Source organism: Macaca nemestrina, chromosome 18 (genome assembly GCF_043159975.1).
Source record: "Macaca nemestrina isolate mMacNem1 chromosome 18, mMacNem.hap1, whole genome shotgun sequence".
In the NCBI taxonomy this organism is placed as follows: domain Eukaryota; kingdom Metazoa; phylum Chordata; class Mammalia; order Primates; family Cercopithecidae; genus Macaca; species Macaca nemestrina.
In genome coordinates, this window is record NC_092142.1 from 2,950,546 (window position 1) to 2,976,328 (window position 25,783).

Here is a 25,783-nt window from a genome sequence, read left to right on the forward strand (position 1 = left end):
GGATTTCGGCTCGCTGCAACCTCCCGACTCCCAGGTTTAAGCAATTCTCCTGCCTCAGCCTCCTGAGTAGCTGGGATTACAGGCACGTGCCACTACACCCGGCTAATTTTTGTATTTTTAGTAGAGATGAGGTTTCACCATGTTGGTCAGGCTGGTCTCAAACTCCTGACCTCGTGATCTGCCTGCCTTGGCCTCCCAAAGTGCTGGGATTACAGGTGTGAGCCACCATGGCTGGCCTTGTATTCTTTTTTTTTTTTTTTTGAGACGGAGTCTCACTCTGTCACTCAGGCTATAGTGCAGTGGCACAATCTTGGCTCACTGCAAGCTCCACCTCCTGGGTTCACGCCATTCTCCTGCCTCAGCCTCCCGAGTAGCTGGTACTATAGGCACCCGCCACCACACCCGTCTACTTTTTTTAATTTTTAGTAGAGACGGGGTTTCACCATGTTAGCCAGGATGATCTCGAACTCCTGACCTTGTGATCTGCCTACCTAGGCCTCCCAAAGTGCTAGGATTACAGGCGTGAGCCACCATGCCCGGACTTGTATTCTTTTATATATATATTTCACTTTTCAATTAGATGTAATCTCAAGATTATGGAAAAGTTACTGAAAGAGTACAGAAAATTTCCACATCCCCTTAACCCAGATACACCACTTGCTTTAATTTTGTAAGCATGTTTCCATAGTTTTTATATCTGTTTTTAAGGACTGTGTAATATTTCATTGAGTGTCTACGTGCCAGCTGACTTAATCTCTTCTTTGTTGTGAGCCTGTAGGCTGTTCTAAGCTTTTGCTATGATACCCAAAGCTGCAGTGGAATATTTCATAAATGCGACTTTAAAAGTCATTCTCTTAGGCTGAGCTTCTAGGAGAGATTCAAAGAGTGATTTCTATGTGTCTCAGAGATTTTGTATGTCAGTAATACTTGATAGTATTTCTTTTTTTTTTTTGAGACGGAGGTTTGCTCTTGTTGCCCAGGCTGGAGTGCAGTGATGCGATCTCGGCCCACTGCAACCTCCACCTCCCTGGTTTAAGCGATTCTCTTGCCTCAGCCTCCCAAATACCTGGGATTACAGGCACCCACCACCATGCCCAACTAATTTTTTATATTTTTAGTAGAGATGGGGTTTCACATGTTGGGCAGGCGGGTCTTGAACTTTTGACCTCAGGTGATCTGCCCGCCTCAGCCTCCCAAAGTGCTGGGATTGCATATGTGAGGCACCGCGCCCAGCCTGAAGTTTTCTTAATGTTCAGTTTATTAAATATCTGCTAAAAATGTTACTGAGCATTTAAAACATACTGGAAAATGAAAATGTGTACATTTTGTTGATCAGATTCTTTTAGACATTTATTAGAAAGCCCCTTGGTCATATTACATCACTACTGTCTGTTTGGTTAACTCCTTCTTGTTTTCATACTTATTTTTGTACCATGTCTGGAGTTATAATGAACTTAGTAGACTTGTAAGAAAGAGAAGCCTTTCTCCTCCTGGCCACGGTCCTGGTCCAGAGCTGGAGTGGGGTATGTCTTCTGGGTGGCCCTGCTTCTGTCCGTCCCCAGGGATGGCCTCTTGGGTGAGCCTGGGTGTCTGTGCTTTGGGCGCTGTCTGGCTCCTCTTGTACCTGCTACCTGCAGCCTCCCTTCTCCACCTTTGTGTTCCTCGGGTTGGGGTCACAATGTTCTGTCTAGATTTGTTTTTGTCTTTGTTATGCATCTTGCAATCTCTCTCTTTTTTTTTTTTAATTATTATTGAGATAGCATCTCACTCTGGCCTAGGCTGGCGTATAGTGCCACAGTCATGGCTCATTGCAGCCTTGACCTCCGGGGCTCAGGCAATTCTCCTGCCTCAGCCTCCCATGTAGCTGGGACTACAGGCACACACCACCACGCCCGGCTAATTTTTTGTGTTTTTAGTAGAAACAGGGTTTCACCATGTTCGACAGGATGGTCTTGATCTCCTGACTTCGTGGCCCGCTGGCCTCGGCCTCCCAAAGTGCTGGGATTACAGGCGTGAGCCACCGCGCCTGGCCTTTTCTTTTTTTTTTTTTTTTTTTTTTTTTTTTGAGACGGAGTCTCGCTCTGTCGCCCAGGCTGGAGTGCAGTGGCGTGATCTCGGCTCACTGCAAGCTCCGCCTCCCGGGTTCACGCCATTCTCCTGCCTCAGCCTCCCGAGTAGCTGGGACTACAGGCGCCCACAACCGCGCCCGGCTAATTTTTTGTATTTTTAGTAGAGACGGGGTTTCACCGTGGTCTCGATCTCCTGACCTTGTGATCCGCCCGCCTCGGCCTCCCAAAGTGCTGGGATTACAGGCGTGAGCCACCGCGCCCGGCCCCTTTTCTTTTTTTTTGACGGGAAGTCTCGCTCTTCTCACCCAGGCTGGAGTGCAATGGGGCGATCTCAGCTCATTGCAGCCTCCGCCTCCTGGGTTCAAGCAATTCTCCTACCTCAGCCTCCTGAGTAGCTCGGATTACAGGTGCCTGCCACCATGCCCAGCTAAATTCTGTATTTTTAGTAGAGACGGGATTTCACCATGTTCGCCAGGCTGGTCTTGAACTCCTGACCCCGCCTTGGCCTCCCAAAGTGCTGGGATTGCAGGCGTGAGCCACCCCGCCTGGCCTAATTTTGTATTTTTAGTAGGGAAGAGGTTTCTCCACGTTTGTCAGGCTGATCTTGAACTCCCGACCTCAGGGGATCCACCCTCCTCTTCCTCCCAAAGTGCTCGGATTACAGACCTGAGCCACCACACGTGGGTGTTTTCAGTGTTTCCAAGGATTGCAGCTTGGCTGGCTACAGTCCCTTCAGAAAGGCTTCGCTGCTCCTGTCCTGGCACAGACGCAGGAGACCCTGTGTCTTCAGACATAGCACAGACTTGAGGACCCTACTGAGATGGAGTCAAGAGCTCTCTAGGGTTCTTTGAGTGGGAGTTGAATCGGAAACCACCATCAGCACGCCTGGGCTCGCCTCGCGTTGTTCTACTGCAGTGTGGGGGGGCCATTGTCACCACCGTGAGGACACGATGGTGTCTGGGGAGGGATTGTTATGACTGTGGGTGCGCCTTGCACGTCTTGCCGACCTAACTTTGCACACTGATCTTCCCTCCATGCCCGCTTACATTGTTAATTGGGTTTCTGCCCTCCCTCCTCTCCTTCGTATTTCTGTGTCTCATTGACAACTGTTCTGTAGTCGCTTTGTTGACAGTTGCCAAACTGCTTTCCAAAAACATTTCCACTGCAATCCCGGGTTTTGGTGCCAGCCGCAGTGGTGTGAGTACTCTCGCTTTATTATAGTCTTGCCAGCACTGGGCGTCTCTGTGTATCGTAAACACATGTGATCACCACTCTTATCTCTCCATCCCCTGGTAATTAAAGATGTGCCGTGTATCTCTGCTCATGTTACCTTGGCCTTGGGGGGAGTTGGCTGGACCAGGCTCATGCAGCTCGAGGGAGAGGAGGAGGGCGAGGCGATGCCCAGTGGAGTAGCGGGCATCCATGGCATGGGCAGGACTCGGGAGAGGAGGCCGGCAGCTCGCAGCAGAGCACGGGGCTCAGCTGGCCTGCCCTGTGCTTGGGGGTTGTTTTTGAGCGTTGAGAAGAGGTCCTTACACCTTAGTCCATGCGTTGAGGACAAGGCTGCAGCCTTGAGCCTTACCTCCTTTTCCTCTTTGTCCCACAGTATGACGCCGTGCCCATCCAGTCCAGCGTGGTGTTATGTTCCTGCCCATCCCCATCAATGGTGAGGACCCAGACTGAGTCCAGCACGGCCCCTGGCATTCCTGGTGGTAGCAGGCAGGGCCCCACCATGGACGGCACTGCAGCCGAGCCTCGGCCCGGTGCCGCCTCCCTGCAGCACGCCCAGCCTCCGCCGCAGCCTCGGAAGAAGCGGCCTGAGGATTTCAAGTTTGGGAAAATTCTTGGGGAAGGCTCTTTTTCCACGGTGAGTATTTGCTGCTGCTGTGTGTCAAACGGGCGTGATTTCCTTGGGAGGCTCACCTTCCTCGGGGCTTACCGGAGACTCCCACCAAGGCTGGTGTCCTTCAGGGCAGGAGATTTCAGGCCCCTTGAGGGGTGTCAGCTGTTGTGAAGGCCTCTTGAGTCTTTGGGGGCTGGGTAACCCCCAAGCAGATCACGTGATGGGTGTGGCTAAATATTTAACCTGGTTTTGTAGATGAGAACGTTAGACACATCTCTTGATGGTCTGCGGAGGTTTTTTCTCATGCAGTTAATTTCATTTTAACCTGGCATCGGCAAGTTACATTCTGTGTCCTTGTGTGCCACTGGCAGGGCCCTGGGAAGCTTTTTTTTTCTTAGGTTGAAAGTTAGTATCTCTCCAGAGGCTTTTGGGGACATTTGATCTTCTTTTATTTCTCTGTTTTTTTTAAATACATAAAACAGTACACTCTGGACATTTGCTGGAGACACAGCCTCCAGATTCTTGTGTTCCGAGTTTCACAAACAGAAGTATTGTCGCAGTACTGTCAAGTCACACTTGTTACCTGTCTCGGGGTGTTTTTTCCTCTGAAAGCAAAGAAATGAAGGTTCAAAGCAGCTGACATGGGACGCTTTGCTGACGTGGGACCCATGAAGCCGTGTGTGGCTGTGGATTTAGTGAAAGTTGTAACAGGTTCAGGGGAGGCCTCAGCAACTCGGGGTCACCGTCTCCATCTGGGCCTCTATAAAAGAGACGGAGTCCCACGCCGCCACCGTGGTCGCCAGGGTGGCCGCCGTGTGTGTGCTAGGGCCATTCCAGGGAGCCCTGGGGGATCCTCACTCTGGACAACCTGGGTGATCTCCTGCATAATGCTTTCCTGCCTGACCTTTGCGAAGAAACCATACGTGAGGCTTATTTTCCTTTTTTACATATATGAAATATTTCACAATGCAAAGAAAAATATGAAACATAGCTTACCCATATTCCCGACATATTGCTTTAATTAATGTTAACTTTTGCTGCCCTTGCACTTTAGATTTTTTAAATTGCAGCTTTTATGAAATAATTTTGTTTATAAAAGGATTATGCCCTCATGAAAAATACCTTCAACCAGGAGACTAGTCCCCAAAGTTTTGGGACTCAGATCGTTTCAGAAAGAAGAAACTCTTTGGAAAACCTTGGGCATTGTGCGTGGCTGCTTACAACCGTCCAGTGAAAGACGAGGCCTCCTCTTTTCTCAGCTTTACTGGTTTCCTTGAGACAGAGTCGTGCTGTGTCGCCCAGGCTTGAGTGCAATGGCATGATCATAGCTCACTGCAGCCTCGACTTCCTGGGCTCAAGTGATCCTCTTAACCTCAGCCTCCCAAGTAGCTGGAATTACAGGAATGCACCATCATGCCCAGCTAATTTTAAAATGTTTTGTAGAGACGGAGTCTCACTCTGTTGCCCAGGCTGGTCTTGAACTCCTGGGCTCAAGTGATTCTCTCTTCTCAGCCTTGCAAAGTGTTGGGATTACAGGCGTGAGCCACTGTGCTTGGCCTCAGTTTTACTTCCTTATATTTCTCTTTCCAATTTAAATTTAGTTTATTATGGATGTATTTATCCTTTTAGAAACAGGGTCTTGTTCTGTCACTGAGGCTGGAGTGCAGTGGTGTGATCATAGCTCACTGCAGCCTTCACCATCTGGGCTTATGTGATCCTCCTGCCTTAGCCTCCTGAGTAGCTAGGACCACAGGCATGTGCCACCATACGCGGCCCTTACATTTATCTTGACTGAAAAAGGAAGACTTATTTGTGAAATTGCCTGTTTCCCTGGGTTCCGTAGGTGGGTGGAGAGCAGGCACTGTCCCTCCTGGGGCTGCGGTCCCAGGCTTTCTGAACATGCACCAGGAAGGTGCCCGGGAGAGCGCTGTGAGCCGGAGGCTCCTTCCTGGGGCTGTTTGGAATCCACAGTACTGGTTCTCAGATTACATATGTGACCCTCAGTTCTTTCTCAGCTTTCCTGAAATAGAGATCACATAAAAGTTGACTTCCAGGGGAGGAGGAAAGGACAGTGATAGTTACGAGGCTGGGCAACAGCCAGGTGCAGCTCCGGAGAGCCGGGAGGCCCCCTGAGAACGGCCACAACCTCCAGGGAGGAACACGTCACGCGCCATTCTCTGGAAGAGGATCCTTCCTTCCTGTAGGAAACCTGCTTACAAAGTGTTGAGTTTAGACAACAGAAAGATCACGTCAGTATCCCCTTAGAAAGGGTTCCACTGAATATCCGTGCTCATTCACCATTCTTTCTTCCTTTTTTCTACTTATGAAGCTAGCACGTGCTCTCGTGGAGAAACGTGACCTCGCAGAAACACATAAGCTAGAGAGGGGATCCCTGCCCGGCCCACGTCCCCTCCCTCCCTGGCAGCTGAGAGCCATCCATGTGTGGCGTGTTCCTCTGGGAAGATCTTGAGTACACAGAGTCCCCAGAATCCAGCTTCGTTCTTCTTGAGCGCCGCAGGGCGTCTCACGTGGTGCTTTCCGGGATCTCTTCTGACTCCTGCCCCGGGTTGCAGCTCAGAGCCTGGGGCCAGGTGGACCTGGCCCTGTGGCCTCCTGAAGGTCTTCCTGCCAGCCCCCAGGAATGTAACGGGACAGGTTTCCTCTGCTCCCTGCTCCTCAGGCCGTCCCCCTGTGGGTGTCTTAGGAGACACTTGTGTACCACTTGCTGGTGGTGGGGCCTCCCTGGCACAGCTGTCTCATGCGCTCTGGCTAAGCTGCGGGCCCACCAGGAATTTCCAGTCTAGTGCCTCAGGGTGTGCCCCAGGCTAGTCCGAGTGGGGGGTCTCTCCCCTGTTCAGGGTGCCTTCTTTGCTGGAGTGTTCTGTCTCGGAGGTGGGGTTTGAGTGCAGGGCTCAGGTGTGCTACGCAGAGGACAGGGCAGGAGGCCTGCTGGCATCCCGGGAAGGTGGCTCCCTCTTGTGGGCACGCAGGGCCATGCATTGTTGGTTTAGTTCCCTGTGTCCTTTACAGCCAGGCTGTCTTCATAGTATCCGCAATCGCCAACACACGAAATGTGTGATAACACTTATTTCAAAAAATGACAATTCAGGGCAGCTTTTCAATGAATGTATACTAGAAGGACGTATTTTTTTCAAAGAAGCCCCGGTGCCCTACCACTTGTGGTGGTACCACTGTCTTCCTACTCTTCGCGAAGGGCGTGGCAGTCGAAGAGGCTCCTGAATTTATACTTGGGTTGCGCCGAAAACAATGGAGAGATGGATACGTTTTCCGTTAGCCATTAGAACACATTAACACGAGCATTGGCTTTTAGCTCTATTTGTCAGTACAAGACCCAAAATATTTCACTGTAGGTTCAAACCTTCAGTGGGGACAGGAAGCGTGTGTGTGGCGCAGAGGGAGGGACTTGTCAGACCCAGTGTCCTGGTTATTACATTGTGTTTCTTTTTCTCTTTTTCTCCTTTTCTTTCCAAACCAGGTTGTCCTGGCTCGAGAACTGGCAACCTCCAGAGAATATGCGAGTGAGTATGGGCTGCAGTGAGCTGTGCGTCTGGGAGCAGGGCCAGCGACTCCGTGCAGGGCAGCCGGGGTGGCAGGGCCGGGGTGGCAGGGCCCGGGTTTCTGTGCTGATTTCAAGGGTACAGGACACTGTTGGCTTTAGAGACCTCCGGGCTTGTATGTACAATGTTTGAAAGACTTTAATTTGACCAGTTACCTTTGTGAGTCACGTCTTTAGTGTTTTTTGTTGTTTCTGATAGTAACTCACTTCTCTCTCACCTGAAGTTAAAATTCTGGAGAAGCGACATATCATAAAAGAGAACAAAGTCCCGTATGTAACCAGAGAGCGGGATGTCATGTCGCGCCTGGATCACCCCTTCTTTGTTAAGCTTTACTTCACGTTTCAGGACGACGAGAAGCTGTGTATCCTTTGCGTGGTTGGTGCCGTCTGAAGCCACACCAGTCACCCCTCTCTCGGAATCAGACCCTGTGTGTTCCCACAAGCAGCCCCCGCTCCCTGCCGAGTGGGGTCCCTCAGGCCACTGACATTCAGGGAGGCAGCCGAGGCAGCGCCAGGGTGTGGCTGTGAGTCTCCACAGGACGTTACCTCCCAGAGAAGCCGTTGATGCGGCTCCAGCACAGTCCCCTCTGCTGCGGCTTGCTTGGTCGGTGTCCCTTGCTCCCCTAGAGCGCCATCTTTTGTGTTTTTAAACCTTGGCTCAGGAATCTGGGAGGCAAGGCCCGGTGGAAGTTGGGGTGGGCCCCACCTCTTCCCCATCCAGCTCACCCGTGGGCCTGCCAGTGGCTGGGCTGGCCACACTGTCCTCGCCTCCAGCAGGTGCAGTCTGCATCTGCTCTTTTCCTCCCCTGCCACCCTCCAAGCTGGCCCAAGTGTCGTGGCCTTCCCATCCTGCCTGGAGAGGGGCCTGAGTCCTTCCACCTGTCCTCCCCGTCTCTCCCGAGCACCCGGCTCTTCTGTGTTAGAGCTTTGCTCTGGCCTGCTCCCACTCTTCGCACCATCCTGCAGCTCCTTCGGCTGCCGGCAGAGTGTGTGTGCTCTCTTTGTTGGGAGGCGCTTGCCAAGTGCAGGTTGATGGGTGATGGGGATGTGCTGGTATGCTGGGGGACGTCTCTGCCCTCGAGAAGCTTCGATGTTGGTGGAGGAGCTGGATTTGCACAGACTGTCCGTGTCAGAGGCTTCCCGGCAGCAAGATGTGCTGCCAAGAGTCTTAGGGCTGGCGGCAGTGTGGGGCTCTTTAAACTCCTGCGCAGGAGTGGGTGGGGGTGGGGGCATGAAAGGCTGTGATGGGCTGGGCCCCTGAGCCCTGGCAGCCTGGCACTGACTCTGGACTTCCTTCTCTTTGTGGCGGGGAATGTGGTGGGGTTTGCTCTGGCTGCTCCCAGGCCAGGCGGGAGAACAGGCAGGAGAGCAGGGGCAGGGGCAGTGGTCGAGGTGTTTTGAACAGACTGGTCAAGAGAATGGAGTCAGGGGCAGCTCCGGGGAGTTGGCCCTCAAGCCTAGTGCACAGCGGTGTCTGCTGCTGAGCTGGGAGAGACCGGGACGGGTACTGGGCTGGCATGTCATGCATCCACGGGTGCCACTGTTCAGGTCTGGGTGGACACTTAGGTGCTGCCAGCAGAACTCCAGGAGGAGTCAGGGCCATGAGGACTTTCACAGCGAGCTGGCAGGCTGCCCAGAGGATGGCTCCTCTGTGGGTGGAGCCTGGGTTCCCCCAGTGCAGGGGGTGAACATGAGGAGGGGCCCACCGAGGAGAGGAGATTGTGACGGGGTGTTGCTCCTTTGATCCTGAGACCCAGAGGCCACGGGATCAAACGGTTTCTGATGGAGGGTGCTGGCTGCCCACGCAGGGGCTTTGAAGCGGTCAGGTGCACACAGCCTGACCCGTGCATCTGCCCTGTGCCAGTTGTTGATGGTGGGTAGGCAGTTTCTTGGGGGGACCGTTCAAGGAAGAGTAAGAGGTGAGGAAATGGAGACGATGCAAGGTGCTTCCCTGGGATTTTGCCTAGAGAGGAGCAGGGCAGTGGCTGAACAGCTGCCAGGCACGTGGCCCGGGGCGGGCTTTGCTGTTGGTTTGTGGAAGGTTTTAGAGAATGCTGGCCTCCAGACAGGCCTGCTGTCCTCCAGTGTCATCCCTGTTCCTGCCTCTGTCCCCTGCCCTCTGTGACTTCTTCACGGTATGTTCTCTCACCTTCACAGCTGCCCCAGCCCCTCTTGGGTGCCCCCGGGCCCTGCATGTCTCTGCCCCCGTTTGAGCCACGGGGGTCCCTCTGGGCTTCCCGCAGAGCCCTCGGAACACGGCTGCTTGTTGGTTGTGAGGCTGCAACAGAATTGCACACGCTTGACCTCTCCCATCCTGTCCGCCCAGGGGCTCAGAGTCCAGAGGAGAGCGAATTTTGCTGACTGATTTCCACTTGGGATTGGCCATAGCAGTGCAGGTAGTGGGAACTCCAGATCTTTGTCCAGTGGTCCATGTTGCCCTTCGTCATTAAGTCAAATTCCAAAGCCCCGGGAGGTTGTTAAGGTTCACTCACCGCTGAAAGGAACGAGACCCAGGGACTTAGGCCCCACCAGGCATCCTCGGTGTGGGTTGTATTTAGAGATGGGCCTGTACAGGGGCCACTTTGGGCAGCCTTGGTTGCAAGTCCCTTCCCTTCTGGGGTTCTCCTCGTTGCCCTGAAGCTTCAGGTTCATCCTTGGTGGGAGATGATGGTACCCTGGCAAACAGAAGCCAGAACTGAGCCGGCAGGCCAGCCTGGCTCTGAGCACAAGCCCCACTTCCTGGCCTCGAGAGCCACTGCTCAGGGCAAGCAAGGACTTGGGTCCCCGTGTCCTGGGCTGCAAGTAAGTGTGAAGTATCTGGAGGTTTCCGGTAATGGGGATAGACGTTTGCCGCTCCAGGGGAATCTGTATATGGGGTGCATTTGTTGTCGGCCTTAAGTCCTCTTGGAAAAGGAGGCTACAGATGGGGCCATCACAGAGCAGTGGTGCCCCGAGGAGGGGGCCCTCCCAGACACACTTAATGAGTGTAGAAGTTCACGAAATGGCTTTTGTCTTACAAAGTGTGTCACTTGGCCAGGCGCGGTGGCTCACGCCTGTAATCCCAGCACTTTGGGAGGCCGAGGCGGGCAGATCACAAGGTTAAGAGATGGAGACTATCCTGGCTAACATGGTGAAACCCCGTCTCTAGTAAAAATAGAAAAATTAACTGGGCATAGTGGCACGTGCTTGTAGTCCCTGCTACTCGGGAGGCTGAGGCAGAAGAATCGCTTGAATCTGGGAGGCGGAGGTTGCAGTGAGCCGAGGTAGCACCAGTGCACTCCAGCCTGGTGATAGAGTGAGACTGCATCTTAAAAAAAACCAAAACATAATGTGTCACTTTATCCATGGAAGGAGCCTGCAAGGAAGGGGCGGTGCCACGCATGGATGCCCTGTCTCAGGGCAGGGGCTGCCGCACTCTCCGCCCCCCGCTCCCCCGGCCCCCAGGATCTTTGTGCATTGAAGCCTGCACGTGAGTTATGTGTGCTTTTTAGTCAGGGTCTGTAGGCCCTGTCTCCAGCGGTCCGCTTTCACTGAAGCCACAGACACCGCCAGGGGCCAGAGGGGCAGTCGGGGCTGAGAGGCTCTGTTCCCGTTTCCTTGAGACAGTGTAATGGTGTTCTTGATGAGAAACCCCTCATCAATGCTGGTGCCTCATCTTGGAGCTGGGGCCTGGGGTGCCCGTCAGATCCAGGGACATGACTTTCTTGGGCCACAGGTACTTTCAGTTTGCATTTAATTAAAACCAATTCTGATCAGTCTTTTAAGGCTAGTTTTCAAGAAATGACTTTTACAAAATAAATACATTAGCCAGGCGTGGTAGCGCCTACCGATATTCCCAGCCACTTGGGTTGGTTAAGGAGGGAGGATCGCTTGAGCCAGGGAGGTTGAGGCTGCGGTGAGCTATGACTGTGCCCCTGCACTCCAGCCTGGGCAGCAGAGTAAACCTGTTCCAAAACAAAACAAAAGATTTTTACACTTCCTTAACTGCACAATATTCAGATTTCGGCCTTAGTTATGCCAAAAATGGAGAACTACTTAAATATATTCGCAAAATCGGTTCATTTGATGAGACCTGTACTCGATTTTACACGGCTGAGATTGTGTCTGCTTTAGAGTACTTGCACGGCAAGGGCATCATTCACAGGTAACCCTCGGGGGTGGCTGGGTGGGGTTTACAGGATGTCAGTTTAATGATTAGGGCCAGTGACCATTTGGCTCACAGGCCACAGCTGATGCCCAGATGGTCCCCGCCCTTGAGGTCAGCCTGGTTGGAGTGCTCCCTGGATGGGTGTGACTGAGATGCCTGCCGGTGCCACAGCGGGAGCGCCAAGGCAAGGCCACACGTCCATGGAGCCCTGACATGGAGAAGCCGTCCTGCAAATGCCACATCAAATGATTTCGTGTCTTTCCCGGCAAGCTAATGATTCTTTTCACCATCTTGACTGATGCGTTTTATCTTTTTCTGTGGTACCTTCTGTGTGTACTTCTTTCTGGTCTGATTTTCCATGACTTTCTGATAAAGTCATCTCAGAAGTGTGCACAGCTGTCATCTTGTGTGTTAAAAACGATAGATTATACTTCATTAAAAAGCTAATTAGAATGGCATGGAGATGTGAGGCGGTAAATCCCTACTGTGTACAGTCAAAACTTGTTGCTTGTGAGCTTTCGGCCCGTATCCCCTGGTTGTCAGCCTGTAAGGATCATAAGCATTCATTCGTTCATTTTGTTTTCAGCAAAATTTAGAGTACGTAATAATGTTGCTGTTTCACGTATTTCTTCTCAAATGTGAAAATCTACTTTTACAGGGACCTTAAACCGGAAAACATTTTGTTAAATGAAGATATGCACATCCAGATCACAGATTTTGGAACAGCAAAGGTCTTATCCCCAGAGAGCAAACAAGGTGTGTGAGTTTTATTTCTAGCAGAGCCTGGCTGCGTGCTTAAGATGGAGAGCGACTTCTGAGGAGTGTGTTGCATTGTGTCATCTTCATTAACGACAGAGGTGGGGACACCTTGGCTGTCCTCAAACCGATCTTGAACTTTCTCTGGGCAAGACCCTGCCTTGCCAGCAGGTCTTCCTGCGGGGGCCCCAGGCAGTGTGTGCTGGTGTAGAGGGGGAGGGTACTGGTTCTCCTCAGCGTCTGCTCTGGTTCATCCTCCCTACTCGTCTTCTGGACAATGCGGGGAGCCACATTCGTACCCAGTCACCCGTGTGCGGGACTGGGAGCCGTGTGGTCAGCTCCTGGCTCCTCCTGGCTGTATCGCAGGTAGGATCTGGGGGCGCACATCCCTGTACCTCAGTGCCCTCGCTCCGTTACCTGTCCGTCTGTCTCCCTGCTGGCCACGTGCATGTTTGTCCTCACGAAGCCCCGGTCCTGTTCCCAAGGGTAGTTTCTAGCCTTGGACCCTGTTGTGGCAGCTCCATCGGAGATGTTGCTGAAAGTCCACTTGGGCCAGAGAAGTGGCCTAGGTTGTCTGAGCCAGCTGGGGCGTCTCGATGCCCTTCAGGTGCTTATTGGGTAAAAGTCATAAACTCTGGAGGTGTAAAGAAAGACAGTTGAAATTCTTTTTTTTTTTTTTTTTTTTTTTTTTGAGACGGAGTCTCGCTCTGTCGCCCAGGCTGCAGTGTACTGGCCGGATCTCAGCTCACCACAAGCTCCGCCTCCCGGGTTTACGCCATTCTCCTGCCTCAGCCTCCCGAGTAGCTGGGACTACAGGCGCCCGCCACGTCGCCCGGCTAGTTTTTTGTATTTTTTAGTAGAGACGGGGTTTCACCGTGTTAGCCAGGATGGTCTCGATCTCCTGACCTCGTGATCCGCCCGTCTCGGCCTCCCAAAGTGCTGGGATTACAGGCTTGAGCCACCACGCCCGGCCTGACAGTTGAAATTCTGAAGGCTGCTCCGGAGTGCTGGGTAGAGAGAAGATAAAGCCTTGGGGTGAGGTTTGGGGAAGCTGAAGGCTGTTGTGTGCATTATAAGTGATCTTGAAGATGAACCTCGGGTGATTGCTGGGGTCTGTCTGGGTCAAGAGGCTGGGTCCAAGGGCCTCCAAGTGGTGCATGAGCCCCTGCCTGGGCTTGGGGTGCCCGTCAGAGAAAGGCCTCCCTAGAGAGCTCTGGGGGGGTCAGAGGTGCTGGAGACCGGTTTGGAGGGACGTGAGTGCAGGTTTGTTGGTGGAAGAAAGATTCAGATAGAAGTGACCGTGTTGTAGCTGCTCTCGTGTGGAAAAGGGGAACCGTGATCACGGAGCGGTGGTGGTTCTGGCCTCATCTCCACAGACGGCGAGCTGGCCCCCAGTAGCTGGAGGAGAGCACAGCTGGGGGGAGAGCAGGCCCTTTAGCAAGGCAGGCACTCCGGACTCAGCTCGGCGTTTCTGTTTCTTAGGAATTGGCCCTGTACTCTGTGTGCTGGGAGGTACCCAGCTGGTGCCTGTGGGGCCTCTCTTGGCACCTTGAGGTAGTGGCTCGTTTCCTCCACTGGGCCGTATCTTTCCCTTCTGGGTGTTTCCAGCCCTGTGTTTTCACACTCAGGGCTCTGGTTAAGATTCTGTCAGTTGGTGCTTTCATCTCTGCACAGTCATGGAGGCCCTAAGACGCTGTCTTGGATTTGGGAACTTCTCTGAGAATCCTCAAACATCACCCTGGCTGTGCATGGGGACTCACACCTGTAATCCTAGGTCTTTGGGAGGCTGAGGCAGGGGGATCGTTTGAGGCCAGGAATTTGAGACCAGCCACTGGGCAACATGGTGAGACTCCATATCTACAAAAAACACAAAAATCATCCTGGTGTGATGGCACACACCTGTAGTCCCAGCTACTCGAGAGGCTGAAATGGGAGATTGATGGTGTAGTGAACTAGGATGATCCCACTACACTCCAGCCTGGGTAACAGAGTGATCAACTGTGTTAAAAAATAGTAGTAATAAATAAAAAATAAAAAAAGCCTGTAATCCCAGCACTTTGGGAGTCCACAGCGGGTGGATCACGAGGTCAGGAGATCGTGACCATCCTGGCTAACACGGTGAAACCCCGTCTCTACTAAAAATATAAAAAATTAGCCGGACGTGGTGTTGCGTGCCTGTAGTCTTAGCTACTCAGGAGGCTGAGGCAGGATACTCGCTTGAACCCGGGAGGCAGAGGTCGCGGTGAGCCACGATCGCACCACTGCACTCCAGCCTGGGCAACAGAGCGAGACTCCGTCTCATAAATAAATAAATACGTAAATAAAACACATCGCCCTTTTGGGGTTAAGATGGAAACCAGCCATCGAGCCAGAGCCTCTTGTTTTCTAAGGTGGCTTAGTTCTGCTGCCCTCCGCTGCCTTTTGTAGCCCACCTGTTCCCCTCCCCGTCCAGTGGCATGCAGGAATGCGCACCTCCCGCCCAAAGCTGCGCAAAGCCAGGGAAGTCTTCCTGGCGTTTCAGACAAGCTCTGAAACCTTGATCTGTTTGACTCATTCCTGTTAAATAGTAACCGTTTTACTGACTGGTAATCCTATTTCTGTGTACACAGTGTAACCTCATATCCCTCAGTGTTGTCTGTGACAAAGTTGGACCAAACGGGAACTTCTGTCTCGCAAGCTTTCTTAGGATCTGTCAGTGTCTTGCTGTCCTTGTGCTGACTTCCTGCCCAGAGATGAGCCCACAACATTCCGTGGGGGCAGGAGAGCTGCAGGCTGGCTCTGCCCACAGTCGGCCCCGGGAACCACTCTCTGGGCTGTGCCCGCAGTCAGCCTCAGGAACCATCTCCCTGGGCTCTGCTCTGGGCAGTTTTCCCTTCATGTGGATTTTCTTTCTTTTTTCCCTCCTCCCTTATTCCAAGGCTTTATTTATTCGTAATTTCAACGTTTATTTTAGATTCAGAGGATCCATGTGCAGGTTTGTTATGTGGGTAGATATTCTTTCGAATCTGGTATTTGGCACAGGGATAGTCTTGATGCCCTGTCGCCACTTAAAAAAATAGGCATTTAAGTGCGCTGATGAAATAGTGAAATAGCCTGGGCCCAGTGGCTCACGCCTGTAATCCCAACACTTGGGGAGGCCGAGGCAGGTCGATCATTTGCGCCCAGGAGTTTGAGACCAGCTTGGGGAACACAGCAAAATTATGAAGCGATCTTATGTGTCTCTACATAAGATAAAAAACAAAAATTAACTGGGCGTGGTAGTGCGTGCCTGTAGTCCCAGCTACTCAGGAGGCTGACGTGGGAGGATCACCTGAGCCTGGGATATTGAGGCTGTAGTGAGCCATGATCCTGCCACTGCACTGCAGCCTGGGCAACAGAACAAGAGCCTGTCTCTGGAAAAAGAGAAGAAATCGTGAAGTAAACCTTTGCTTTTTGGTAGCAGGAGGCTAAAAATCTTTACATCATTGTAAACCAGGGCCAGTTGTTTGTGTGTATAGAAGATGTGGTAGTTCTTTTCCTGTTGTTTGAGGAAAAGGAAAAAACTGTAATTTATGTGGAGGATTAATTTTGGTAACTTATTTTCTGTTTGAGGTAGTTCAGTATCTTGGAATTGCTTCCTGCGTTGGCTTCTTTTGTGCAGAGATGGCTTCCCCAAAACATCTTCCAATCCAGAATAAAAGTGTTGATGGGAGCAAGGCATACCCAGGTTCCTTACCTGTGCAGCAGCTGTGCCACGCCCTCCTCCTAGAGGGAGGCAGGTTTTCTCATCGTCCCTGTGGGGTGGGGTGGCCCCATATCTGCAGGGGGAGGTGGTGGGAGATGGAGCAGGGCAGTAGTGTGGGCTTGGGAGATTGAGGAGGACCTCCTGGCAGAGAGGACTTCTGCCTCCTCTCCTTGTACAGGAGCCTGTGAATGCATCCTGGTGAGGGCGGCTCACTCAGAGGAAGCTTCCCACCTGGGGTGTCTCTGGCCTGTGCTCTCTTTGCAAGGACCTTGAGGAGCTCGGGGTGTCCTCGGAGCTTCAGACTTGGAGTGGGGTTTGGACACCTGTGTTCTGACCTGTGCAGGCCTTTCTGGTATGCAGCCAGGTGTAGAGGCGCCACTCACCAAACAGGAAGGAGAGGAAGGCCAGCAGGTGTGGGTGGGGCTGGCTAGAGATGGTGGATGCTGTAGGCTTTAGTCACTCCTCTGTCCCCATCTGTGCACGGCCATCGTCCAGACCCTCAGACTAGCTGCCATTGTGCTTCCCACTATGCTGTGGACTCTAGACGCTCTCCTGAGGGCCACAGCGGCCTTGAGCTTGCCACCTTTCTAGCTTAGTCTGGATCACCCGTCCCCGGCACAGAGAGGAGCTGCCTTCAAAATGGATTTCCCTGTATGACGGAAAGTGGAATTTGCACAATGAAAGAGAGTGTCCCCATTCTCCCATCACCAAGAGCAGCTCTTCCCATCTTCAGATGGTTTATTTTGGTCTTTTCCAGATTGGCATTCATTTAGGATTAGCTGTGATGCATGGGGCTGGGGAATGTGTTTATTTTTTTAAAACAGAATTACTGCTTGTTGTGAAAAATTCACTCAGTACTAGTGACCTGATGCCCAGCATGCTCAATTGGTTTTCCCTGTAAAAATTCCAGTATGTAGGCCGGGCGCGGTGGCTCAAGCCTGTAATCCCAGCACTTTGGGAGGCCGAGACGGGTGGATCACGAGATCAGGAGATCGAGACCATCCTGGCTAACACGGTGAAACCCCGTCTCTACTAAAAAATACAAAAAACTAGCCGGGCGACGTGGCGGGCGCCTGTAGTCCCAGCTACTCGGGAGGCTGAGGCAGGAGAATGGCGTGAACCCGGGAGGCGGAGCTTGCAGTGAGCTGAGATCCGGCCACTGCACTCCAGCCTGGGTGACAGAGTGAGACTCCATCTCAAAGAAATAAAATATAAAAAATTCCAGTATGTATCGCTGAAATACAAGTCTTTTTAAAAGCATAACCGCAGTACCATACTGTTTTATACATAAAAATTAACAGTCATTGCTTAATATCTCAAAGCGTGCAGTTATATTTCCAGTTCATTTGCATCTGTGTGGCGTTGTTGAACATGGTCCTCTCTCCTGGCCACTATATCACATTCAGAGTTGATTCTCCCCTCCCTGTTCAGAGACTGGTGTTGGGTGTTGTTTATTAGGCATCTCTCTGTGACAGCAGCAGCATTTGTGGCCATCGTTGGCCTAAATTCATTAACTCAGTGCAGAGAGTGCAGAAAGGTTATAGCCTAATATATTCATGAGATGGAATTCATTAAAGAGAAACTTCTCCCCAGCAACTTTTGGGTTAACTCGTGGTATCATTTGTAAAGGAAAAGTAGGATAAATGCTGCTTTCCCCCTTTCATGCCAGTTTTGAAAACCACAAATTGATTCACTGTTATCTTCCAATGACGATTAGTTCATAAAAAAGTTACTACCCTTCCTCACACCATACACAAAAGCTCACTCCAGGGCTGGGCGCGATGGCTCACACCTGTAATCTCAGCACTTTGGGAAGCTGAGGCGAGTGGATCACCTGAGGTCAGGAATTTGAGACCAGCCTGGCCAACATGATGAAACCCTGTCTCTACTAAAAATACAAAATTTACGCTGGGCGCGGTGGCTCACGCCTGTAATCCCAGCACTTTGGAAGGCCGAGGCAGGCGGATCACCTGAGATCAGGAGTTCGAGGCCCACCTGACCAACGTGGTGAAACCCTGTCTCTACTAAAAATACAAAATTAGCTAGGTGTGGTGTGCATGCATAATCCCAGCTACTCAGGAAGCTGAGTCAGGAGAATCACTTGAACCTGGGAGGCGGAGGTTGCAGTGAGCTGAGATCCACACTGTTGCACTCCAGCCTGGGCAACAAGAGAGAAACTCTATCTCAAAAAAAAAAAAAAAAAAAAAAAAAAAAAAAAAACCCAGGTGTGGTAGCGGACTCCTATAATCCCAGCTACTTGGGAGGGTGAGGAAGGAGAATTGCTTGAACTTGGGAGGCAGAGGTTGCAGTGAGCCGAGATCACGACACTGTGCTGCAGCCTGGGCAACAGAGCAAAACTCCGTCCCCCAGCCTCCCATCTACCCCAGTCACCAAAAAAAAAAAAAAGTTAACTCCAGGCTGGGCACGATGGCTCACACCTGTAATCTCAGCACTTTGGGAAGCAGAAGCAGGCAGATGACTTGAGGTCAGGAGTTCGCGACCAGCTGCCCATCTCTACTAAAAATACAAAAGTTAGCCGGGCATGGTGATGTGCGCCTGTAATCAATCCCAGCTACTTGGAGTAGGGGCTGAGGCAGGAGACTCACTTGCACCTGGGAGACGGAGGTTGCAGTGAGGCGAGATAGCACTACTGCGTTCCAGCCTGGGCGGTGGAGTGAGACTCCATCTCAAAAAAAACGTTCACTCTGAATGCATTAGAGGTCTGAATGTAAGGGCAATAACTGTGACACTCTTAGAGGAAAGTATAGGATTAAATGTGATAATTGGGTTAGGCAATGTTTTCTTAGATACACTGCCAAAGGCATAAGCAACCAAAGAAAAGGATGAGTTAGATTTATGTCAAGTTTTTTTTTTTGAGATGGAGTCTTGCTCTGTCCCCCATGCTGGAGTGCAGTGACTCAATCTCGGCTCACTGCAAGCTCTGCCTCCCGGGTTCACCCTTCTCCTGCCTCAGGCTTCGGAGTAGTTGGGACTACGGGCGGCCCCGACCACGCCAGTCGAATTTTTTTTAGTTTTAGTAGAGACAGGGTTTCACCGTGTTAGCCAGGATGGTCTCGATCTCCTGACCTCATGATCCACCCGCCTCATCCTCCTAAAGTGCTGGGATTACAGGCGTGAGCCACCGCGCCCAGCTATATCAAGTTGAAGCACTTTTGTGCTTCAAGGGATATCACGAAAGTGAAAAGACCCACCAAATAGGAGACACACTCTGCTAATCATCTGTCTGATAAGGGACTTGTATCCAGAATGTAAAGAACTCAGAGGGAGGAAAAAAAAAAATAAAGCACGGAACAAAGGGTATGACTAGACATTTTTCCAAAGAAGAGATATACGAATGGCCCCATAAGCACATGCAAAGTTACTCAATATCATTAGTCATTAGGAAAATGTAAATCAAAACCACAGGGTGATACTACTTCACACCCACTAGGATGGCTGTGATCAGAAGACAGATATAACAAATGTTATCAAGGATTGGGGGGATTGGAACCCACATATGCCATGGGTGGGAATGTCAGATAGTACAGCTACTTTGGAAAACAGGCTGGCAGCTCCTCAAAAGGAAACAGAATTACCATATGACCCTGCAATTCCACTCCTAGGTGTGAACCCAAAAGAAATGAAAACACACATTCAGACAAAAACAGGTGCTAGAATGCCCATAGCATTATTTACAGTAGCCAGAAGGTGGAAACGATGCACGTCATCAAATGAGTGGATGAGTGAGTGGCGTCTCCACACAACGAGGGAATCTTCTCCATCCCTAAGGAGGGATGAGGTACTTATGCATGCTGCCATGCAGATGGGCGTTGAAAACACTGCCTGAGGTGAAAGCCTGCTGGGATCTGAGAAGGGATGGCGTTGAGTCTGGAGATGAGCTTACAAGGCGTTACCATTGTTAACCCATGTTAAGTCTTCTGAGCCATCAACGTGGGATGTCTTTCTGTTTATTTAGATCTTTCTTTCAAAAACACTTTGTAGTTTTCAGAGTATAAGCTTTATGCTTCTTTTGTTACATTTATTCTTATTTATTTTTAATGTTACTCTAAACAGAGTTATTGGCTGGGCATGGTGGCTCACACCTGTAATCCCAGCACTTTGGGAGGCCCGGGTGGGTGGATCACCTGAGGTCAGGAGTTGGAGACCAGTTGAGGCTGGAGGATCACTTGAACCTGGGATGCGGAGGTTGCAGTAAGCTGACATCACACCACTGCACTCCAGCCTGGGCAACAGAGTGAGATTTTGTCTCAGGAAAAAAAAAAATAGAGTTGTGAATTTTCTTTCCTTTTTTTCCTTTTTTTTTTTTTTTTGAGATGGAGTCTCGCTCTCTCGCCCAGGCTGGAATGCAGTGATGCAATCTCGCCTCACTGCGAGCTCCGCCTCCCAGGTTCATGCCATTCTCCTGCCTCAGCCTCCTGAGTAGCTGGGACTACAGGTGCCCGCTACGACACCCGGCTAATTTTTTTGTATTTTTAGTAGAGATGGGGTTTCACCACGTTAGCCAGGATGATCTCAATCTCCTGACCTTGTGATCCGCCCTCCTCGGCCTCCCAAAGTGCTGGGATTACAGGCGTGAGCCACCGCGCCTGGCCTTCTTTCTTTCTTTTCTTTTCTTTTCTTTCTTTTTTTTTTTTTTTTTTTTTTTTTTGAGACAGAGTTTCGCTCTTGTCGCCCAGGCTGGAGTGCAGTGGCACGATCTCAGCTCACCACAACGTCTGCCTCCCGGATTCAAGTGATTCTCCTGCCTCAGCCTCCTGAATAGCTGGGATTACAGGCGCACACCACCATGACCAGCTTCGTTTTTGTATTTTTAGTAGAAACGGGGTTTCACCACGCTTATGGATAAGATGGTCTTGAACTCCTGAGTGCAGGTGATCCGCCTGCCTCGGCCTCCCAGAGAGCTGGGATTGTGAATTTTATTTTTGGATTGCTCCTGGAAATTGTGTGGAAATGCAGTTGCTTTTTCCTGCCCTGCACCCTGCTGAGCTCTCGTTAGTTGTCATAGCTTCTCAGTGGAGTCCCCAGGACTTTGTGCACACAGGATCCTGTCATCTGTGGTTCGAGCTAGTTTTACTTCTTCCCTTTCAACCTGGCTGCCTTTTATCTTCTTCCCTAACTGCCCTGGCTGAGATCTCTAGTACGGTGTTGACTGGACGTGGTGAACAGGGCGCCCTGGTCGTAGGGAGGGCGTGGAGTGTTTGACCGTCGAGCACGATGTTGGCCTTAGGCCGTGCGTGCCCTCTGTCAGACTCTGGGCCCTCCCTTCTGTGCCTCGGCTATTCCGTATTTTTGTCCTATAGAGGTGGGGAATTTTTGTTAACTGCATTTTCTGTATCTATCGAGGTGGTCCTGTGTTTTCCTTAGTGCTTTATTCTAATGAGATGCAACGCATTGCTTTTTGTATTTTGAACCAGTCTTGCACTGTGTCATACATCCTCTTGGTCATGGTGCCTAGTCCTTTTCAGATGTTGCCGCATTTGGTTTGCTGGTGTTTCGTCCAAAGGGTAGTCCCATTTTGTGGAGCGTTCTTCTGTGCTTCTTTGTGGGTTTGTGGACAAGATGGTAGCCGGCACCCTTGGCTTTGAAGAGAGTGTGGGTGTCTCGTGAGCTCAGGATCCCTTCTTCAGGTCTTCCCTCCCCAGCGCCCCCTCCAAGTATGACTGGCAGATCTGGGGGACTATGGGTGGTCCATGGAGTTTCTTTGATGAGGGTGGAGACAACAACCCAGCCGAGACCTCACTGTCGGTAGTCCCGTGGCATGCGGGGGCAGCAGCGGCCAGTGCAGGTCTCTGGGCCTGAGTTTCCAGCAGCTGGAGAGGCGTGAGCTTTGGCCAGTCTCTGAGCCTCCCGGGAGAAGTAACTAGGTGGTCTCTGAGGTTTCCTTACGCTCTATCTGGGGCTCTCAGCTCGGATGTCACAGATAGAAGTCAGGGGATCCGTGAGGCTGGATAGGAGGAAATTCCTAATTTTCACGAACCTTTCAGCAAAGCGTACCATTTCCTTCCATTATGAACATCAGCAACAAATGTCTGTCATCAGAAGTCACAGGTATTCTCATGTCATGCTGCAGGGGTCACATCACGGTAGTGACGCCATGCCACTTGTGCCGAGCACCGCTGCCGGGTTACTGCGGCGTGACCGGCTGCTGTGTCATGCCGGTCACATATTACTACATCACAGATCCATCACTGCAATAATTTGATACGTGTATTGAATTATAATTGCTTTCTCCTATAGTCCTGTGTATTTTATGGATTTGGAACATTATTCCAAGGGTAGCCATCTTCTCCACACTCTAGCGGCGCTGTTTGTCTCTAGATTAACTAAGAACAGATGTCCTTTTCCAAGGCGGTGACTTTGCGTATGCCCAGAGGCTCGGAGTCCCACCTTTAGGAAGGTGTGGCAGGGTGAGGGTGGGCAAGCCCTAAGGAAAGAAGAGAGGGTGGGAAGACCCTTGGGGAGCGAGGAGGAGCTGAGGGTGGAGCTCCTGAGGGTGGAGAGGGCAGGGAGGATTCCGGGAGATCCGAGCCCAGAGTCCGGCTGCGGGAAGGTGAGAACAGCAGCAGCGGTAGCAGCATCGAGGGCCCTACCAGCGTGGCAGCTCGCTATGTAGCACTCGTCTGAGAGATGGGGTGGGTGTTGGTGCACAGCCTTGCTCTGTGCACAGCCTTGCTGTTTAAAAACACATATGGCAGGCCGGGCGCGGTGGCTCAAGCCTGTAATCCCAGCACTTTGGGAGGCCGAGACGGGCGGATCACGAGGTCAGGAGATCGAGACCATCCTGGCGAACACGGTGAAACCCCGTCTCTACTAAAAAAATACAAAAAACTAGCCGGGCGAGGTGGCGGGCGCCTGTAGTCCCAGCTACTCGGGAGGCTGAGGCAGGAGAATGGCGTGAACCCGGGAGGTGGGGCTTGCAGTGAGCTGAGATCCGACCACTGTACTCCAGCCTGGGTGACACAGCGAGACTCCGTGTCAAAAAAAAAAAAAAAAAAAAAAAAAAACAGAAAAACAAAAAAACAAAAAACAAACACATATGGCTCTGTGTGCTGCACGACAACCTCAGTCATTTAATTATGCATTATATACATCTCTCCATAGGAGAAAGACACATTTTTAGACTTTTTAATGATGGCATTTAAAAAAATACAAGTCACAAAAGCAACGCTCGATGATAGTAAAGAACAGAAACACTGAATAGGTAGATGGAGCGAGTGGCGTCCCGTCCTGCCGGCAGACGCAGCCCTCGTCACCGTGCCACACCGGACCCTGAAGGACAGATCCGGCATGGAGAGGGAACTGCAGGGTCAGGGAGGCAAACATCTTTGTGACTTCTGACGCTCATTGGAAAATTGCCCCCAGAAGCGATGCCATTTTACAGCCCCACCCGTAGCGCGGCTGTCCCCTCAGATCCCTGCCAGCGCTATGTATTTTTATTCTTTTTCCCCTTTGCCAATGTGATAGGCTGTCGTGTTCTAATTTGCATTTCTTTGATTCATTGCAGGGCTGAATGGCTTCGTTTGTTTTTGGCTCTTGGTTTGGTTTGCTTTCCTCTAGGCCAGCGGGGGCGAGTGCGTGTTTGCGGATGTCCTTGGTGTTCTTGGCAGGATCACTGAGGGTCCTGGCAGGATGCACATGCAGCCATGAAGTCTTTGTTTTTTGTTTATTTTTTGAGACAGGGTCTGGCTCTATTGCCTAGGCTAGAGTACAGTGGCGCAATTGTGGCTGACCGCACCCTCAGCTTCCTGGGCTCAAGCGATCCTCCTTTCTCAGCCTCCCAAGTAGCTGAGACTAGAGGTGCACCACCATGCCTGGCTAATTCCTGAAATTCTTTCTAGACACGGAGTCTCACTATGTTGTTCAGGCTGGTCTCAAGCTCCTGGCCTAGAGCGGTCCTCCTGCCTTGGCCTCCCAAAGCAGTGGGACTGCAGGCGTGAGCCCCCGCACCTGGGCAGTCACGAAGTCCGCAAAAAAGTCATTCACTGAAGGGAACGGGTCCCCGCAGCAGAGGCTGTGAGGTTCTCTCAGCCTGGCCGGAGGAGGGCAGGTGGAAGGGACAACTCAGAACCGGCCCAGGCAGGGCCGGTGTGGACAGCAGCTGCGTGGTGGCCCCGGGCCAGCTCGTGCTGTGGCTCTGCTCTGTCACAGCTCCTCTGTAGAGGAAGGCCCTTGGGCTGGAGGCCTGAGTCTTGTTCCCTTTGTAGCGCCTCAGCTCCCAAGCTGTTTGTGATGGAAAGGAGGTTGTTTCTGGCCTGCAACTGTTTGTGTACCTGGGCACGTTTGGATACCCCAGGTCCTGCAGTGAGCCAGCCAGGACCGTGTCCTCATGCCCTCCGTTGAGCGGGTGCCACCGGCAGAATGCACTGGACGTTTGTGTGCAGCTCGCTCTCCAGGCGCGTGTCGGGTGGGAGCGCCAGGGTGGAGGGTGCCGGTGTCCAGATGTCAGGCAGGCGTCTTTGAGCAGGTGAGCCGTGAGCCAGCCCCGGTGTGGCCTGGACAAGTCTGGCTCCTGGGGGTGCATGGTCCGCCATGTGCGACACCCACCTCGCAGCCCTGGATTGTCACAGATCGTGAGTCCGAGCGTGACCTTCTCTCTCCTCTGCAGCCAGGGCCAACTCATTCGTGGGAACGGCGCAGTACGTTTCTCCAGAGCTGCTCACGGAGAAGTCCGCCTGTAAGAGGTAAAAACCACTTTCATCTAAGCCTTACTTCCCTTTTCTTTAACATAGAAATTAATATTCGAGAGGGTGAATTTGGTGGCCTTTAAGTAGCTAAGCATACTTTGAAAGAAATCAGCATTTCGCATTTCAAAGCGTATTTTTCGTGGCGTACACACACGTGATACGTTAATGTTGTATTCTAAGCTTCCTGGGTTTGCTGATGCTTTCTGGTTGCAGATGTAATCGTTTTTGTGTTTGTTTGTTTTTGTTTTTTGTTTTTTGAGACGGAGTCTCGCTCTGTCTCCAGGCTGGAGTGCAGTGGCATCATCTCGGCTCGCTGCAACCTCCGCCTCCCGGGTTCAAGCGATTCTCCTGCCTCGGCCTCCCAAGGAGCTACAGGCGCCCGCCATCACGTCCAGCTAATTTTTGTAGTTTTGGTAGAGATGGGGTTTCACCATGTGGGCCAGGATGGTCTCAGTCTCTTGACCTTATGATCTGCCCGCCTCGGCCTTCCAAAGTACTGGAATTACAGGCGTGAGCCACCATGCCCAGCCTAATTCTTTCTTTAGGAAAAACTATTCAGTGAGGAAAGCGTGGCTCTCATGTGCACGGAGCCCAGGCTTCCTTGGTGCTACCCCCTGTCGGGGTGGAGGGCAGGGACCCTGGCCTTAGGGTTGCTCGGCCACACACCAGCTGCAGTGGGACAGGGTCCCGCAGAGCGCAGGGAGGCCCTGGAGGGTGCCGGTGTGGGAGGGTGGCGGCGTCCAGCAGGCATGAGGGTCTTTGAGAGAGACTGCAGGGCCGGTGCGGGTCACGGGAGGGGAGAGTGGAGAAGCGCCAGCCAGGGAGCCACTGGCAGTGCGGGGGGAGGATGTCCAGGGAGCTGACGACAAGGGTTGGTGAGAAGTCTGAGGTGCTGTCTAGGGTGGCTGGGAGGTAGATGGCAGGCTGAGAGGCAGCATCAGAGTCTGGAGTTTCAAGTCTAG

General features: G+C 51.8%; 1 protein-coding gene across 3 annotated transcripts in view; it reads left to right on the top strand.

Moving 5' to 3' along the window:
• Positions 1-25,783, top strand: part of LOC105485792 (3-phosphoinositide dependent protein kinase 1) — a 74,411-nt gene that overhangs the window by 26,817 nt on the left and 21,811 nt on the right. For all 3 annotated transcript variants that reach the window (XM_071083956.1, XM_071083954.1, XM_071083955.1), the window contains exons 2-7: positions 3,676-3,936; positions 7,409-7,451; positions 7,714-7,851; positions 11,489-11,633; positions 12,295-12,392; positions 24,743-24,818. In XM_071083956.1, the coding sequence (XP_070940057.1) occupies positions 3,733-3,936; positions 7,409-7,451; positions 7,714-7,851; positions 11,489-11,633; positions 12,295-12,392; positions 24,743-24,818 (704 nt within the window). In that variant the 5' untranslated portion in view covers positions 3,676-3,732. The remainder of the gene's footprint in view (positions 1-3,675; positions 3,937-7,408; positions 7,452-7,713; positions 7,852-11,488; positions 11,634-12,294; positions 12,393-24,742; positions 24,819-25,783) is intronic.